An 18,378-nucleotide genomic window follows, 5' to 3' on the forward strand; every position below is an offset into this window, starting at 1 on the left:
CTCATACCTAATTAAGGCAGTGAACAGGCATAATCATTAGCTGAACAAAATGCTTAGTGGTATTTCACCTGTTTTTATTCTGAGTTCAAATTCAGCTGTTGTCGACTTTGCCTTTCATCCTTTTGGGGTCTATAAAATAAGTACCAGTTGAGCTGTGGAGTTGGTGTAATTGACTTCCCTGCCTCTCAAAATTGCCAACAAAAGGAATATTATTATTATTATTATTATTATTATTGTTATTATTATTATTATTTCTGGGCTTTCTGACAGAGTCATAAATAACAATTATCAGTAGTGCATAGCAAAATTGAAAGCACATTTAATTACAAACCATGACATTCTGGGTGCAAATCCCATCTCGATTGACTTTGCATTTCCTCCATTTGGTGTTGAAAAAAAATAAAGTAGCAATAAAATGCTGAATTGCAATGTCTAGCTTTGTATTTTCTATATGGGAAATAATTATTAATTAATTAATTTAATTAATTAGTTAAGGCAGTGAGCTGGCAGAATTTTTGGAGTGTTGAACAAAATGCTTTGTGGCCTTTCTTCTGGATATTTACATGCTGAGTTCAAATTCTGCTGTGGCTTATGTTTTTTTTCATTCTTTCGGCATTGATAAAATAAGTATCAGTTTGGCACTGGGATCAATGAAATTGAGTTATCTCTTCCCTAAAATTGCTGGCCTTGTGCCAAAATTTGAAATCATAATTATCAAGCAGTGTACAAAGTGTGCTATTGCATGTCAACTAAACATAGTTATCAGGTGTGGAAGATGGGTTAAGGTTGGAAAGAAATGAGGCAAGCCGTAGGTTGCTTTACCCATTTCTATAAATAATAAAGAAATGGATAAAGTGACTTATGGCCATCCCTGTGTACCTCTAGACTGAAACAATGATGAACAGCTGTAATTGATTTTCAAACCTTATTCAGCTCTCATCAGTGGTGTCTCCATCACTCAACCAATTCCAGAGAAATAAGTAGCCAATCTGTTTATATGCAAATCAAATCACAGCTTCAAAAAACACGAGCTACTAATTTGCATTCTATACATATTTAACAATTTATAATCAATAGCCTCTCATTGGGCATCTCAATCCACACAGTATCAAGATATACACACACACATATGCACACACATGTGTGTGTGTGTGTGTGTGTATAAACCATCTGACATTACTTCACAAACTGAACAAAAGACTTATTTCTAAAGATCTCATTCTACAATAATTGGACTCTTTTGTCCACTACACTCTTGCTACCCACACAAGATCACCACTGGTGAGGCTTGCACAACTAACTGTAGCCTTGCTGCCCACACAAGCTGCCCACTGGTGAAACCAGCACAGCTGCTATAGCCTGCTGCCCACACAAATGACCACTGATGAAACTGGCCCAACTATTGTAGCCAAGACATGCTGTTGTTGTGGTGATTGAAAACATTGAGATGATGATGTTGTCTGTAGCAACTGTAGTGATGCAGTGAAACTCTTAACTGTCAGCCGTCTCCTTCAAACACTTTTACATCATTTCACCTCCCACACATATCTTCTGTTCCAGCATCACTCATTGACAGTCTTTTGTGCCATGTGTCTCTTTCCCAGCTAAGTGCTTTTTACAGAAAAAAGCAAAATATATTTATATTATCCTATACATAGATGATGATGACTGTATATATATGACAATATTTAGTATATATATTTACAATGTAAAGTGTTGCCCTAGCATCGTCACACTCCAGTTTGTTCTCTGATTGTCATCTGGTTGTCTTGGATATATATTTGGTCCCTGTCTAACCTTCAATTCTAAAGTGTTTTCAAATTGTCATGGTACTGATTTGAGAAGGTAAAGCTTCTAGTTTCATGGTTATTTTTCCAGCTTTTGGCTCTTGTTCTTCTACTGGTATCATATCATAAATGTAGCCTATAGATTCAGGTCTGGTTTGACAATGTAAAGGGTTGTCACTAAATACCACATGGCACTTTTCCCCCCAATTCTCAACCAATCCTGCCAGTCTGCTGCTTTTGTTCCAGAAAATTTTAAATGTGTTGTGAAAAAAATTTGTTTCCTTAGTTTCACATTGAAATGTTTCAAACAGACTGACAACTGTATGTTCAATTAACAATAATCTCACTTATTAAATATTATCTCTTATATTTTAGTGTATTTATATTAACAATGGTTGGTTTTGTAATATTTTCACTGAAAAATATAGACTATTATTTATTATTTACCCAGTTTAATGAGACAATGTTGAAAACTTAACCATTTTGATACTAATCTGCTTGAGACTGTCCCTTGTTCTATAATACAAGCTTCCTGTTTTAAAGTGATCTAAAAAAACTTCCCTTAAAAATTTCATGTTGATTTATGTTCGAAATACCTGCTTAACAACAACATTATTTTACTAAATTCTTCATTAGTTTCAAAATTAAGTGCAAAGAAGATAATGTATTTCATTAGGAATATGGTATTGAAAGGGTTAATTCAAAATGTTTAGTTGAGCAAAATAACTGAGGTCGCATCTGTTTGTGGAAAGCAGTGTGATTGTTTCATTTGCTTCTTGTGTAAGAGCGATCAGATCACTACTTTGCTGTGGAGGTTTAATAAAACTAAAACATTCCTGAACTTGTCTCCCTTATTTACTGAACTAAAATAATTTGTCATTGAGTTAACATTTTTATTTTTTTGTTGTTTTCATTTTTTGTCACAACAATTATTTCTAATTGGATATTTTAAGTATAGTAGTTCAAACTTCATTCAAAGCATCTTGTATCTCTGGATCTGTTTGTGATGGTTATTTGGGGTGAGGCACTAGGAATGTAGCCTGAGTGTCAAGGGGGCGGCAGCCTGAAAAAATTTGGGAACCACTGTTCTAGAGGCACAATACCTAAACTTTTTTTTTAGGAGATGGGGTTTGTCAGTTAAATTGACTCCAGTACTTAACTGGTACTTATTTTTATTGACGCTGAAAGGATGAAAGGTAAAGTCAACGTCAGCAGAATTCAAACTCAGAACATAAAGACAAAAGAAATGTCACTGAGCATTTCGTGCCGTGTGCTAACAATTCTGCCAGCTCACCTCCTTAATGATAATAATAATAATAATTCTTTCTACTGAAGTTTAGGGTGGAGATGGAACTGGTTGATTATTTCAACCTCAGTGTTCAACTGATGCTTATTTTATCGACCCTGAAAGGATGAAAGCCAAAGTTGGCCTTGGCAGAAATTGAACTATGAACATAAAACACCAAAAGAAATGTTACTAGGCATCTTATCCCACATGCCTACAGTTCTACCAGTTTGGCTACATGTATTAACAGAAGGTTAAAATCAATTTAGTTTGCCTCAATATTTAATGAACCTTGGGTGGGATGAAAGTTGGTCACATTGGCTGTTTATGAACTCTATTGTAATAAGTATGGTAATGTTGATATTAATAATAATTTATGTCATATGAATTTAGAAATTTCAAGAGATGTTAAATAATTCATTTTTGACTGTGGAACTTGAAGTAGATAAAGCCATCCAAAGGGTTTTTGGCCTAATATATTGTTATTTATAGCTTTATCTACTTGAGTTCCACAGTTAAAAAATTAATTATTAATAATAATAATAATAATAATAATAATACTGTCAGCAAATGCTAACATACTACCAACATTCACACTAATTAATCGCACCTTAAACGTTTCAGGAATGTGTGATAACTGATCCTTTAAATGTTGGGTTTCCTCTTTCTCGTTGCTAGGACGTTGAAGGTGGACAGGGTTGTCCATTCTGTCGTTGTGAAATCAAAGGGACAGAGCAGGTGGTGGTTGATCCTTTTGATCCAAAATCTTTGTGTAAGTTGAACGAATGCCGAGAAAATCTCATTCAGGATGATGAAGATGATGAGGTAAGTTATATTTTTGGTTTTGGCCAGCTGTGGCTCCTTCCCTTCTGTACATGACCCTCTGTAAGGGGCTTCAGTCTATGTCAGTGACATGGTAAAGGTTTTCGGCACTTGGTGTCTCCTCCACCTTAATTTACTGATATGATAGAAAATTTTGCACATGGAGGGCAGTAGAGGTAACTTCCATCCTTGTCCCTTTTCCGTTTGCTCTGCTTCTACCCTGCTTTGTCAGTTCCAGTCACACAACACATCAGGATGTTGTCCTCATCCTGTGACCTCTCCAATACTTCTCTCTCTGTCTGATTCCAGATTTCAAACTAAGACATCCATTGCGCAGTAGTTCAAACAGCAATCAGTAACTTCCTATGCACCTTACAACAATGGGTGTTCCAGTTGATCCGATCAATGGAACAGCCTGCTCATGAAATTACCATACAAGTTGCTGAGCACTCCAACAGACATGCATACCCTTAATGTAGTTCTTCAGGAGATTCAGTGTGACACAGAATGTGACAATGCTGGCTCTTTGAAATACAAGTACTACTCACTTTTGCCAGGCGAGTGGACTGGAGCAATGTGAAATAAAGTGTCTTGCTCAAGGACACAACGTGCCACCAGGAATTGAACACACAACCTTACCCATGGTACATATTAGTAACTACTAACACTGTTTTGGTCAGATTGTGGTATGTTGACCATTGACTCAGCAGCAGTGATAGTAGATGAACCAACACTGTATGAAGGGGTATAATGTTGCATGACAGCCCTCAAATCTGAAGCTGTGGGTATTATTAATGAGGATCAAAAAAAAAAAAAAAGAAAAATTGTGGATTTTATTAATTAGGACAAAAACTGGATTTTATTAATTAGGATAAAAGCTGAGGATTTTATTAATCCGGGCATAAATTAAAGGTATTATTTTAGGAAAAACTGGGTCTTATTAATTCGGGCAAAGAGTTATGGGTATTAATAATTAGGACAAAAAACTGGGGGTATCATTAATTAGGACAACCTCCCCTCCACCTTCTCCTCTTAAAACATTACAGCATAGCTGATTCAAACTGAATTCTTTTATCTTTCATATATAAACATGCATACACACACACACACATGTACACATGCACTTATACACATACATATATGCAAACACAGACACATACATGTGCATGTACACACAGGCACATACACATATACACTTGTACAAACACACACACACACACATCCCATAAAGAGATATATACACATCACATACTGATAGTTATCACACATACACAATTTCTGCTTTACTTAGTGACTTCAAAAGTTTGCTAATTAGTGGCGTGTTAATAAGTGCTATTTTGTTATTGGACACACCTCGACTTGTCACATGTAATGTCAGTCATTAAAGTATGATGATGATGATGGTGGTGGTTGGGATGGCGTTATTAGTGATGAAGGGGGAGGGATGGTGGTATTGGTAATAATGATAAAGGGAAGGATGATTGTGGTGATGCATGGCATATCTGATAAGGTTACAGGACTGTAATGTGACCCAAGTTATGGGTTCAAACCCCATTGGTCTGCAACCTCAGTCTGCCTGGTTGACAGAAGGCAGTACACTATGATATAGTTGGTTAGCAGTAAGAACCATAACAATAAAGTTTGTGTGTGTGTGTGTAATCTGTCATGTATTCAATGTTACCCCTTCCTTCAGTCATTGAAATGTAAAGTTGGATGTTTCTTCTTATCTATTTCCAGGACCCCTGTCAGAGCACATCGAATTTACAGGCTCTAGTTGTCCATCCAAAGGACCAGGTAATGTTTCATATCTGTGTGCCTGTCTGTGGCTATCAGTATAGAAGAGACCCACAGAACCACACTACTATTGCTACTACTCTTTCACAGTTACACACTTGCATACACACATGAGAAAGCGACAAAAGAAAAGGGGAAAAAATTATATATATGTATATGTATGATAGACTCTGCTGCCAGTTTAGTTGGATGAAGAATCAACCTATTAAGTTTATTCTACATGAATGTTTAAATTGGCCAAGGATAGATGATTGTGGCTTTAGGTTTTGCCTTTAACAGTTTTATATATATGTATATATGATAAGAGAGAGAGAGACTATTGAGTATCTCTTAGATCTGTCAGGACTTTGAATATAAGACATGCTTAAATAATCCTTTACTTCTGGAATGTCTGTTTGTCCAATTGTAATTTTTTTTTTCTCCATTTTTATGTTCCAGTATCGAGATAAATCCCCATTCGGCTCTCCAAATGCCTCCCAGAAAGATGTAGCACCACCCCCAGTACCACCACGGCGACCATCACCGCTATCATCTCCTTTACATTCACCAAATTCTTCACCAAAACCTCCCAGGTAAACTTTACTCACACACTGTCTTATTTCTGTTTTAAATGAAATAATGTGTCCCCTCCACTAAGCTAAAGTAACAGGGTTAACCTATTGGTACCCGTAATACTGGAACAACAGGATTAACTTGTTCTTATTCCAGAGAGAGAGACACACACACACTCTGAAATAACATGGTGAGACCATTGATACCCTGAACAGTCAATCTATTGCTCTCCACCCACCCTGTATTTATACAAAACTGTTTTGAATTAAATGAGATGTGGCCAATAGCTTCTGTTACCAAGACGACCTAATCCGCAGTGGAAAATAGATGTTTCTGAAAGCATAGTACCTAGCGTAAGAGGGTTTACATTTAACACTTTGGTCTGTTCTGCTTTTTTTAATTACATGTAACCGTAGCAACAGTGAGTTGTGTATAACAATATGATGTAAGAATTATACTTTTGCGTACCTCATGATTGTTTTTCTCACTGTCATGTATATGTGTGTGAAGAGTTAATCTCGTTACTATAACCGACTTCCAACATCACTATCATTTTCTTCTATATCAGTCGTCGCCAACTTCCTCCGACTCCCTCCCGTGATGATGAGGATGATGTCACCCTTGTAGTCTACAAAGCTCCACACTCGGCACACAACAGTATACAACGGCTGGGCACTACAGTCGACAGTACAGGTCAGTCAATCTCTCTTTTTTTCCCTACATTCATTGCCGCACGTGCGAACACCCACATGTGTAGTATCAAGTGAAGGGAGATCATTTCTATAACATTGGAGTTAACTTCCTTGATTGTTATTTATTCCTGGTTTTTTTTTTTTTTTTTTGTGTTGCTTAGTTCATTGAAAAATACGAAGTAAAATAGATTGCGTCACGGAATCCAAATGTTACTGACTTGGTAGTAAAAAAATGTGAGGAGTTATTCATCCCAAAATAAAATTGTAACAGCCAGTGATATTAACCTTTGCTTTATACAGACGTCAGTTTCTTGTTATTTCAATATTATTTCAATAATCCATTAACCAATCACTAGGTTAACCACGTCCTACTTTCAACTGTTTTTGTCTTTTGTCCCTGGTGTGGCACTCAATATCGTAGAAATAATTTGAGGCTGGACAGATAAAAATAAGTGCCACTTCAGGAAACTTTTTCAGAATAAAATATCCAGTTAAAAGTTACCTGCAAAAGCTCTGCATTATTGTGTGGTCATTTCTCCATAATTTTTAAAATTTTCAGTTTAAGAATTCTATTGAACAAAAGAAAAAAATTTTTTTTTTTTCAAGATTGTTTTGCAAAGTCTACTACATATCAATGTCTCTATTTAAAAACAGATGAAGCTGTTTGTATTTTAACTTTACTTTATTGATTTCAATACATTTAAGGTAAATATATTTACTGTCTTTATTGAAGGTAGAAACGATTAATGACAACACTGGTACCCTAGCATATATATATGTCAGATACCCTTGCATATGCAGGTACACTAGTCTATACAATATGTCCATTGTTGTTTTTCCCAAATATCAGTCATTGTCATTTCTATAACATTGCCTCCCTGCTCTCTCTAATGAAGTAGGTTTACTTAATCAAGTGCATATACACACGTGTGTGTGTGTGTGTGTGTGTGCACTCGCAGCTGAGGAAAAATTGGTATCCACTCTTCCAGTCTGACATATTAACGAGGAACAAATATAGCAACAATTATATCCAATTTACTTGACATTAAGTTTTTGATCACTCACCCACCTTATATATAATGAGTTGAGTTGTTAGTCATATGCAGTGCATTTATAATTTCTTTTGTTTTAACTTTTGCCCTTGGCAGTAAAATTAGTTGCATGCACATGTCTGTATGTAGTGTCCCTCTGGTATTTCATATTTGAAATTGCAATTAAGTTGTTTTATTATATCATAGAAACAATGTTTTGTTGCTACGGACTGTCTAAAAATACAAAAAGCAAAGGATGTTTGGCTCATATCTTCCTGAAAATGTTTTCTCTGATGATAAAAAAAAAAAATAAAAATGAAATTGTGCAACGGTAGATGAAATATGTTGAAAATTTTTTTTGTATTTTTAAGATCTCTTTTGTAACAAATTACTAATATAAAGAGAAATGGATTACTGAACATTTGCTTTGGAAATTAGCAAAAACAGAGTTACATGCATGGTGAATAAGAACAATGACTACTTAATTGGTATTCTGTGTTTGAACCTGCTCTGCAGAGACCAGATGATAATGTCTAGTGATATAAACAGCCACTAGAGCCGTGGTTCCCAACCTATGGTCAGCAGACCCCTGGTGGCCCACAAAAGTAGTACCAGGGGTCAGTGAACTAAATTCAAAAACACACACACACACACACAAGCATATTAAAAGGGGTCTATGAGAAAACTCATTTAAATAAGCGGGGGTCCTTGCTAGTGGAAAGGTTGGGAACCACTGCACTAGAGGGAGACAACATCTGGTAATACACACAGTTACTAGATGGAAACTATGCTTGGTGATACATGAGCTGCTAATTTTTACTACCAACAGGAAAAAATTTGTGTTGCAAATAATTTGATTCACTCTGGTACATGCACACACATTCACAATCATTTTTTTTTTTGTTCTTGTTGTTGTTTATTGTGTTGTTGTATAACTCTAATTTGGTATCTCAGTAAATTTATGAAGTATAACAGCAGTAGAAGTGTTGCTGTATCCCAGTAAGATAGTGTTTAAATCAAAGTATGTAGGAGTATAGATGGGCTGAAACTTACTTTATCTGTCCTATTTTTCACAAAACACTCATTTATTTGAGCTTTTCTTTGTGTTTCTGCTTCAACTGCACCTCACAACTTCCATATTACCATTGTTCTAATCCAAACTAGCCACCACTCTGGTTTTGCATGGTTTTTTTCTCTAATGATATCAAACATAACTTCCCATTCCTGTGTGTCAATAACAATATTAATGATCTAAATTTTTATCAAACATAATCTCCCACCTACCTATGGGGTCACCTATTGTGACTGGACATACAAGGGGATGCTGGAAAGTTCCTGGCTTTGGGTAAAAGAAAATACAAGAGGATTAGTAGTTAATTATGATTTTATTCAACATATTCCCATCTCAAATTCTCACACTTATTGCAGCGGTCCTTAGGTTGGGCCTCCAACCAGTCCTTTCATGATACCCTTAAAGCAGAAACTTTTCAGCACCCTATCACAGGTCAGGAAATCCACGGTCTTCATCTCATCTTTTCTCAGTTCCAGCAATCCTCACAACCAACACCTAAGGTAAACCACACACAAAAATATGAAACATTTCTTTTTTTTAAACCAGTAAAATACAAAAATGGACAAATTAAAGCAGTAACTAGCCAAATATAATTACACATATAAATGTCACTAATAATGTATAAATATTTGGCTTTCCCCAGAAAGAGTCGTGTCCTCAAGCCTTCTCCCACCTCCACAACTACTCGGACTCTTGGAAACATATATATATATACAGGCGATGACTACGGACCGAGACCTTTGGAAATGGGCTGTGCGTGAGAAGACCCGGCAAGCCAAGTAAGATCGTTGCCAGTGCCCCTGGACTGGTTCTTGTGCGGGTGGCACATGAGATGCACCATTTTGAGCGTGGCCGTTGCCAGTACCGCCTGACTGGCTCCTGTAGGATTTTCAAGCGAGATCGTTGCCAGTGCCCCTGGACTGGCTTGTGCGGGTGGCACATAAAAGACACCATTTCGAGCATGGCCGTTTTCGTGCGGGTGACACGTAAAAGCACCCACTACACTCTCTGAGTGGTTGGCGTTAGGAAGGGCATCCAGCTGTAGAAACTCTGCCAAATCAGACTGGAGCCTGGTGTTGCCATCCGGTTTCACCAGTCCTCAGTCAAATCGTCCAACCCATGCTAGCATGGAAAGCGGACGTTAAACGATGATGATGATATGATGGGCTTCTTTCAGTTTCTGTGTACCACTTACAAATCCACTTACAAGGCTTTGGTTGGCCCAAGGCTATAGTAGAAGACACTTGCCCAGGGTGCCATGCAGTGCAGTGGGACTGAACCCAGAACCATGTGGTTTGGAAGCAAGCTTCTTACCACACAGCCACGCTTGCATTATATATATATATATATATATATATATATATATATATATATATATATATATATATATATATATATATATATATATATATATATATATATATATATATATATATGTGTGTGTGTGTGTGTATTTATTTGTTTTGCAAGCTCCTTGATGTGAAAACGTTTGTTGCAACAGATAGTTGTACTTAGGGTTAGTCAAGCTAAAATAACAATATTGACAAAACTAAAGTGAAGATCAAATAAATTAGTGGTGTGTGTTTAATTGGCAAAAGATGACCATCTCCAAGTATAACAATATATATATATATATATATATATATATATATATATATATATATATATTGTTGTATATAAATTGTGTGTGTGTTTGAGAGAGATGGGGTGACTATAGATTAAGGCAACCATTCTGACAAGAAAGGATCCCATAATTTATTTTCGTTTAATACTTTACAAGCATGCATCTCCATCCAAAAGTGGATTGATGTTTAGTGAAATACGAACTGACTCGTATTGTTTGTGCGATTAAAGCCATTATGTGACGGTTGCTTTTTTTTCTTTCTGTCCATTTCCCACGGTTTTGGTCTTCCACCCCTGCCCTATACATCTCTATCATTCTGTTGACTGGCTAACGTGGTTATCTTCTATGGCTGTAATGTCCATTCTTATAGCAACTGCTCACTTGCAAGGAACTTGTTACAGTGGCTGTTGCCAGGTTTGAACCAGTAATCATTGGATCAGTATTCCAGCACTATACACAGTGTGCCTCAACCATCATTATCACCGCCACGACCATCATCGTCATCATCATGTACCATGAAGTGGAGGTAACCTTACTGTAAGCTGAGTCTGTAACCCAGCCAATTTGCTTAATTTGCAGCACTAATATTCTTGATAAAGGCATGAACATCACACACTGCATTATTATGAACCCTGTGTCTATATAATGACTTACCGAATGTCCTCCAACTGACACATTCTTGGAAATAATTTGGGAAGTTATAAATTTGGAGTAAATATTTCCTATATCTGAGTGGACCACCATCCCTGCTTGTTCCTCCATCCATTCCCATACCTGGGTAGACAACCATTCCTGCTTGTTCCTCCTCCCACTCCCATACCTGGGTGGACTACCATTCCTGCTCATTCCTTCTCCCACTCCCATTCATTGGTGGACTACCATTCCTGCTTGTTCCTCCTCCCACTCTCATTCCTTAGTGGACCACCATTCCTGCTTGTCCTTTCTCCTATTCCCATATCTGGGTGGACCACCATCCATGCTTGTTCCTCCCACTCCAATATCTAGGTGGACCACCATTCCTGCTTGTTCTTTCTCCCACTCCAATATTTGGGTGGACCACCATTCCTGCTTGTTTTCCCACTCCAATATCTGGGTGGACTACCATTCCTGCTTGTTCTTTCTCCCACTCCAATATCTGGGTGGACTACCATTCCTGTTTGTTTCTTCTCCCACTCCCATACCTGGGTGGACCACCCTCCCTACTTGTTTCTCCTCTCACTCTTTTTTGATGGGTGGATCACTATTTCTGTTTGCTTCTCCTCTCACTCCGACACCTGGGTGGAGCATTCTCTCTGCTTGATCTCCCCCATCTCACTTTCCATAATCTTTGCAGTCCTATTTACTAACTGACCTTTCTTTCTGTAACTAGGAAGCAATTCAGGGATTTCCTATGCTCAGCTGTGTTACGAACTGTCGGTTGATATGAGCCCTGACTACACTTATGACAAACCTCATTGCACAATAGCAAGAGGTGCCCCTGATGGCTGTTCAAGTTATATAAATTTCCCAATGTCTGGAGGTAAGACTTCTTCTTCGTCAGCTTCTCTTGGCTTCATCATCACATTATAGCTTTCTATACATTGCTGTTCCTTTTATCTCTTTTGTAAAGGAGAACAGTAATGTTGCTTAAGGAGAGGCTTGGCTTATAGTATTGCTGGTCACAGGTCATTGACCTTTAGGGTATAGTAGTAGCATGATAGATGTCAGTTACCCATGGTATATTGCCTTAACAGCATGACAGAGCTAATATAGAATGGGGTCACTCATTGCACATTGTCTTAACAGTAGAGCTAACACATGGCTAAGCTAACCATAGTACAATCTCAACAGCATGATAGAGGTGTGTTACTCAAGCAAGGTATAACACCATGATAGAGCTATGTTACCCATGGTCTATTCGGATAACAGCATGATAGAGCTTTTATAGAGCATATGCATTAATTTCCAAGCCATTATAGCATGTATAATTTCGGGATCTCAAATATATTAATGTAGCAGCTATAATCATCTCACTTTGCTAGATACCTGTTTTGGTGGTTATATATATAAACATATATGTGTTTATATATATATGTATTTATATATATATATATATATATGTATGTATAATGCATAAAAGTAGTTATTTAAACCTTGGGTATACACCTGGTAGTACGCCGATTAAAGCACTTTCACTGTCTATGGCTACCTGATGTCATCCATAGTATTGATATAAATGCTACTGGGTCTACCTCTGGAATTCCTCAGTGTCCATTGAGTATATAACAAATGAGAGAAACAGAAAATAGAGTTCACAAGATTCTTTATTAATCACAGAAATCGTTTCAACGCATCTTGAAGAATCTTATGAATTCCATTTGCGCTTATTTGTTTTGATATATATATATATATATATATATATGTGTGTGTGTGTATATATAAATATGTGAGGAAAGGTTGAGTTCTATTTCAGCCTTTACTTAGCAGGGTTCCAAAGTTAGATTTCTAATAAAGATTCTTCATATTAAATTGGTAGCTTACTATTGTAAGTATTTTTCGAATATGAAAATATTACAAGTATAAGGTGTGTTATGAGCATTTATAGAACACATATCCTATAGAAACTCGCCAAACAAGTAAAGATGGAGAAGAGAAGGTGTTAAGCATTGTGATGCTGATACTCTGCTGTTAGAACTCAATATACATATGCTTCGATCTGAAGTCAGTCGAGTGCAGAGCAGTAATGAGCAATTGGGATGACAAAGGAATAAACAATTATATTATGAACTCCATTACCTTACAACTGTTTCTGCTGTAATGTGCAATGCATTCATAGTTAAGTGCTTCAGTATCATCCTACGACTTCATCAGAGCTTATATCTATATATATATATATATATATATATATATATATATATAAAAGTTTCAAGATCCAGTTCCAAAGAAAAATTATTTCACATTCTCTTGGAACTTTGTAAATTCTTATGATGTAACTACACACACACACACACACACACACATATATATGTGTGTGTGTGCATATGTACTAGATACACAATTATGTTGATGTTTCGCTTTTTTTTTTTTTTTCATTAAGGAGTTTTCATATTCATCCTTTATATTTAATGTGGAACATTAATGTTCCTAAATTCATCAATCTGTTAGCATTTGGGAGATGAACAAGAGAATATGAAATAGTTTTGAGAAAGCAGATCAAACTTGGACAGTCATATTTTAAGTATAACATGTTTGAAATAGAAGTGATTCCTTATATATATCTATACATTTTGTAATTGTATTAGTGACCTGTTGTGTTGTATCTATATGTTTGCAAGAGTTTAAACTGATGTTTTTGATGTGTCTGTTTGCTATTTTGGGGAGGCTGTATGTGAGAGAGCATGAACAATAATAGCATAATGTGATAAACAACAAGAGAACACAGAAGAGAACTTCATGGCAGTGTCAATGTCTGAGACTTTTGTATTAAATTCTTTGTTTTCCACAAATCCTATTCAGTGGGTTTGAAAATAAGTTGCCATTTTTCAATTTAAGTTTGGTTTTATTTTCCATTTGTTTAATAAAAATAATAATAAAAAATTACCAGAATTTCCTAAGGATATTACCTGGTTCCAGTTTAAAGACTCAGCTCAACACCCCACATTTAATTTCCCTATTTTAGCCTCTTATTGCTGAACAATAAGTGAATCGAATAATGTTAAATAATATGGTCTCTGTTGGGTCTTTGGTGGTTAGACATGTAAAAATGTTTGTTATTCAAATGGAAAATTAACTCTTAACCCTTTGATGTTTAGATTAATCTGTTAAATGTAATGCTTTTTCACTCAAATTGTTTTGAATTAATCACACATTATCTCATAGCTTTGAGGTTTCAATGATGTGATTATTTATTTTTAGAATGTCAATGTAGGTTAGATGTGAGAGGCTAGATATGGCTAGTTCAAATATAAAACATGGAGAATATTTGGACCGGATATGGCCTGTTTAAACACTTAAGGGTTAAGCTAATTAGCTGGTCATTTATTTGATGAGTGGAAACTGGTATCACTGGAGATTACCAAAGCTGAAACTAAGTAAGCTGTGGTTGTAGAAATCTTTTACTTTCTGATCCATGAGAGCACCATATAGATCCAAGACATGCCTATCATGTTAATGAGGTTGATAACAACATAGCCAGGGACCTAATAGATTAGACTAGTCAGCCATTAAGGCCACTACTGTACCGATGGAGCAACAGATACTGCTTATTTTTTAATGTTGAGTGAAGCAAGATGTATGGAAATTTCCAGATTAACTAAACTAATTAAAAGTTTTAACTGCATGCAATATCAAGGATGTATTATTTAATAATTCTCAAAAGATATTTCTGGAAATATACTTAACCTTCCTTCCCACTCGATATTAACATCGTTGTCATTGTGGCCAGTCTACCAAACTAAGGTATTCTATTTGCATGCACACTGCTTCATGTAACTACTCACCTCGTTATTAGCTGCAGCAGTTTCTTTGCACGTTGCAATAAATTGGTTGGGAGGTCACATTCCATGTTGTGCCAGCCTCTTTTACATCATCCTCCATCTTTGTTTCTATACGTCAACCAGTCATAGTTTACAGTTATGTGTTTATATGAAAAAACAGTGAACTTCCTTCTTATACATTTTATTTATTTACAAATATTTTAAGTCCTTCCCTCAAACTCAGCCTTCACTACAGTCTTAATGGACTTCACTGCAGATTCCTTACTTTTACTATTACGCTACCACTGGCACATTCACTCACTCACTCTCTCTCTCCCCCTCCCTCCTCTTAATACAGCTTCTCTACCTTCACTGTTATACAACACCACACCATGTCCCATCAGCACCATACCACTGACAGTGTTGAGATATTACTGTGTTGCTCACTGTGTACATCTGTTGCAGGAAACTCTAAAAAGATCCCACAAAGGGCTGGGGAAATGGAATATCCTCCACCAATTCCACAACATAGACCGAAACCAGATGAAGCCCCACCAAAAATGTAAGCAACATTGTTTTGCAATTATTATTGTTTGTTTTTTTTTTTAATTATAAAATATAAAGAACATTATTCTTGTTATTATTATTTATTATAATTAGCAGCAGAACCATTTGCATGTTGAACAAAATGCTTAGCAATATTTCTTCTTCTGACTTCAAATTCTGTTGGGATTGATGTAATCGACAAGCCCCCTCCCCTAAAAGTTCAGACTATTCTAAATGACATGAAATGTAAATCATCCCCCACTCGTACATCCATTCTTCACATACACACTCTTTATATCTGTATTATCCCATCACCTAATCTCTTGTTCTCTCTCTGCCATGTTGTCATTCCAGAAAGTCCGAGTGCCATCACAAGGCTGGTGCTGTCCCAATCCAGCGCGAGCGACTGCGAGAACGACAAGACAACAACAAAGAAAACACAGAGACAAGTTCATACAACAGCATCAACCAGGAGTTTGTGGAAGATTTAGTGTCGCGTGGCTACGATAAAGTCCGGGTCGTTGACGCACTCCGAGTAGCACGCAACGATCTCAAGATGGCTGAAGAAATTCTAGAGACTTTCGTCAAACGAAATTAGTGCAAAATTGTTGCACTTACACATGCGTACGGCAGGGCGGCTGGGACACAAACAGTTAATGATACTACACGCCCACACAATCACACAGCTCTGTATCTATGTATGTATGTATATATATAAGTGCGTGTGTGTGTGTGTGTGTGTGTGTGCATGTATCCATTTGTGTCGACTACGTGTGTGTGTGTGCGAGTGTGTGTGTGCTTGTGTGTATGCGTGTGCGCATGCGCATGTTGACATGCACACACGCACACACATGTGCATGTGTAGCTGTACATAGAACACCCACACTTTGGCAGGTGTGGGCATGCATGCGAGTATGTGTGTGTGTGCATGTGTGTGTGCATGTGTTAACGAGAGTATATACAGACTATATATATAAATATATATAGACTATATATATGTATATATACAGACTATATATATATATATAGATTCTATATATATATAAAGAGAGAGACTATACAGACTATATATATATAGATATCATATTGAATGAATACAATAACAATAATAATAACAAAATTAAGAACAAGCCCAGTACTTCAAAGCTGGCAGTTTTCAAATGTAAATCCAGAGATGGCCCCGGTTGTCATGGTGATGGCCTTTCTTCCTGAACTCCCCCTTTTCTCCTAACAAAAGGTATCATTATAACCTGGTGCCAGTTTTGCTGGTTGGTTTTCTTACTACACATCCTCCTCCTCTACACATTTCCGGCCTTGTGCCAATTTAAGAAATTATTATTATTATTATAATTATTATGGAAGAACAAAAGGCAGAGAACTCCCTTGACCACCCAACCACCCACTGTTAATTTTGCCTTTCATTGTTCCAGGAGAGGGTTTGGAGTGTCCTCGAACTAATAAAAGTATCAGTTATATACTGGGGTGTGTCAATATAATCAATTCTATCCCCCTTCCCCATAAATTCTGGCTTTGTGCCTATGTGAGAAATCATCATTGTTATCATCATCATCATCATCGTTATTATTTTTAGTAGTCTGTGACCCACCCCCACCCCATTCCCATTTGCCACAAAATGTCATACAGTCTTATGCAGAAACCATTATCATAATTACTGTTATTATTATCATCATCACCATTATTATTATTATCATTATTATTTTAGGTCTGTCATAAATGAGATGTCACAGTGCAGTATATCAGACGAGAGCCCTTTACAAATATCCAAGTTACTGATTTCAAATTCCCCACTGTGTTTGACATGACAAGGTGGATGCTTAAATACCAGTGATACACTGAGGAAAATATCCCACCCATACTTACAACCACAGTCTGAAGAAAATATTGTTGCTACTATTACCAAAGTGGGAAGCTGGCAGAATTGTTAGCATGCCTGACCGAATGCTTAGAAGCACTTCTTCTATCTTTGTTCTGAGATAAAGTTCTGCCAAGGTCGACTTTGCGTTTCATCCTTTCAGGATTGGTGAATTAAGTACCAGTGAAACACTGGGGTAAATGTAATGGACTAGTCCCCTCCACCAAATTTCAGGCCTTGTGCCTCTAGTAGAAAGGATTATTATTATTATTATTATTATTATTATAAAGTCAACAAGCTGACAGAATTTTTAGCATGCCAGACAAAATGCTTAGCAGCATTTTGCCTGTGTTTATGTTCTGAGTTCAAATTCCGCCGAGGTAGACTTTGCCCTTTCATCCTTTCAAGGTCAATAAATTAAGTACCAGTGGAACCTTGGGGTCAATGTAATCAACTAGTCCTCTTCCAAGTTTCAGGTCTTGTGCTTATAATAGAAAGGATTATTATTATTATTATTATTATTATTATATTACCCTGCTCCACATGCTTCTCGTTTGCTTCTGTCATACAATTTAATAATGAAGAAGACAAAAGATGTATTTCGTTCAAACTCTGGTTATTGTCACTCTCTGCTTACTGTCACATTCATTATATATTTCTCCCATAAAACGTGTGTGGGGTGAGAGAGATACATCTGTCTGTCTATATATATATATATGTGTGTGTGTTTTTGTGTGTCTGGGGAGGACAAAAAAGAGAAAATGAATATTCAATACACAGAGTGTGACACAAAAGCTGCAACCTGTCACTGCTCTTTGGTTTCTGTGGTGTATGTCACAGAAGGAT

At 36.6% G+C, this 18,378-nt stretch overlaps 1 protein-coding gene across 4 annotated transcripts in view; it reads left to right on the plus strand.

The window, feature by feature from the left end:
- The window catches only part of LOC106869207 (E3 ubiquitin-protein ligase CBL-B), a 70,459-nt gene extending 53,325 nt beyond the window's left edge, over positions 1 to 17,134 (plus strand). For 2 of the 4 annotated variants that reach the window (XM_014914851.3, XM_014914852.3), the window contains exons 6-12: positions 3,751 to 3,897; positions 5,632 to 5,688; positions 6,127 to 6,260; positions 6,809 to 6,933; positions 12,029 to 12,178; positions 15,579 to 15,675; positions 16,014 to 16,403. In XM_014914851.3, coding sequence (XP_014770337.1) covers positions 3,751 to 3,897; positions 5,632 to 5,688; positions 6,127 to 6,260; positions 6,809 to 6,933; positions 12,029 to 12,178; positions 15,579 to 15,675; positions 16,014 to 16,257 — 954 coding nt within the window. In that variant the 3' untranslated portion in view covers positions 16,258 to 16,403. Of the gene's footprint in view, positions 1 to 3,750; positions 3,898 to 5,631; positions 5,689 to 6,126; positions 6,261 to 6,808; positions 6,934 to 12,028; positions 12,179 to 15,578; positions 15,676 to 16,013 lie in introns of all 4 variants that reach the window. The other 2 variants (XM_014914853.3, XM_089337940.1) reach the window with 1 other exon arrangement.
- The last annotated feature ends 1,244 nt before the right edge of the window (positions 17,135 to 18,378 follow it).

This window comes from Octopus bimaculoides, chromosome 20 (assembly GCF_046866305.1).
Source record: "Octopus bimaculoides isolate indiv1 chromosome 20, ASM4686630v1, whole genome shotgun sequence".
In the NCBI taxonomy this organism is placed as follows: Eukaryota; Metazoa; Mollusca; class Cephalopoda; order Octopoda; family Octopodidae; genus Octopus; species Octopus bimaculoides.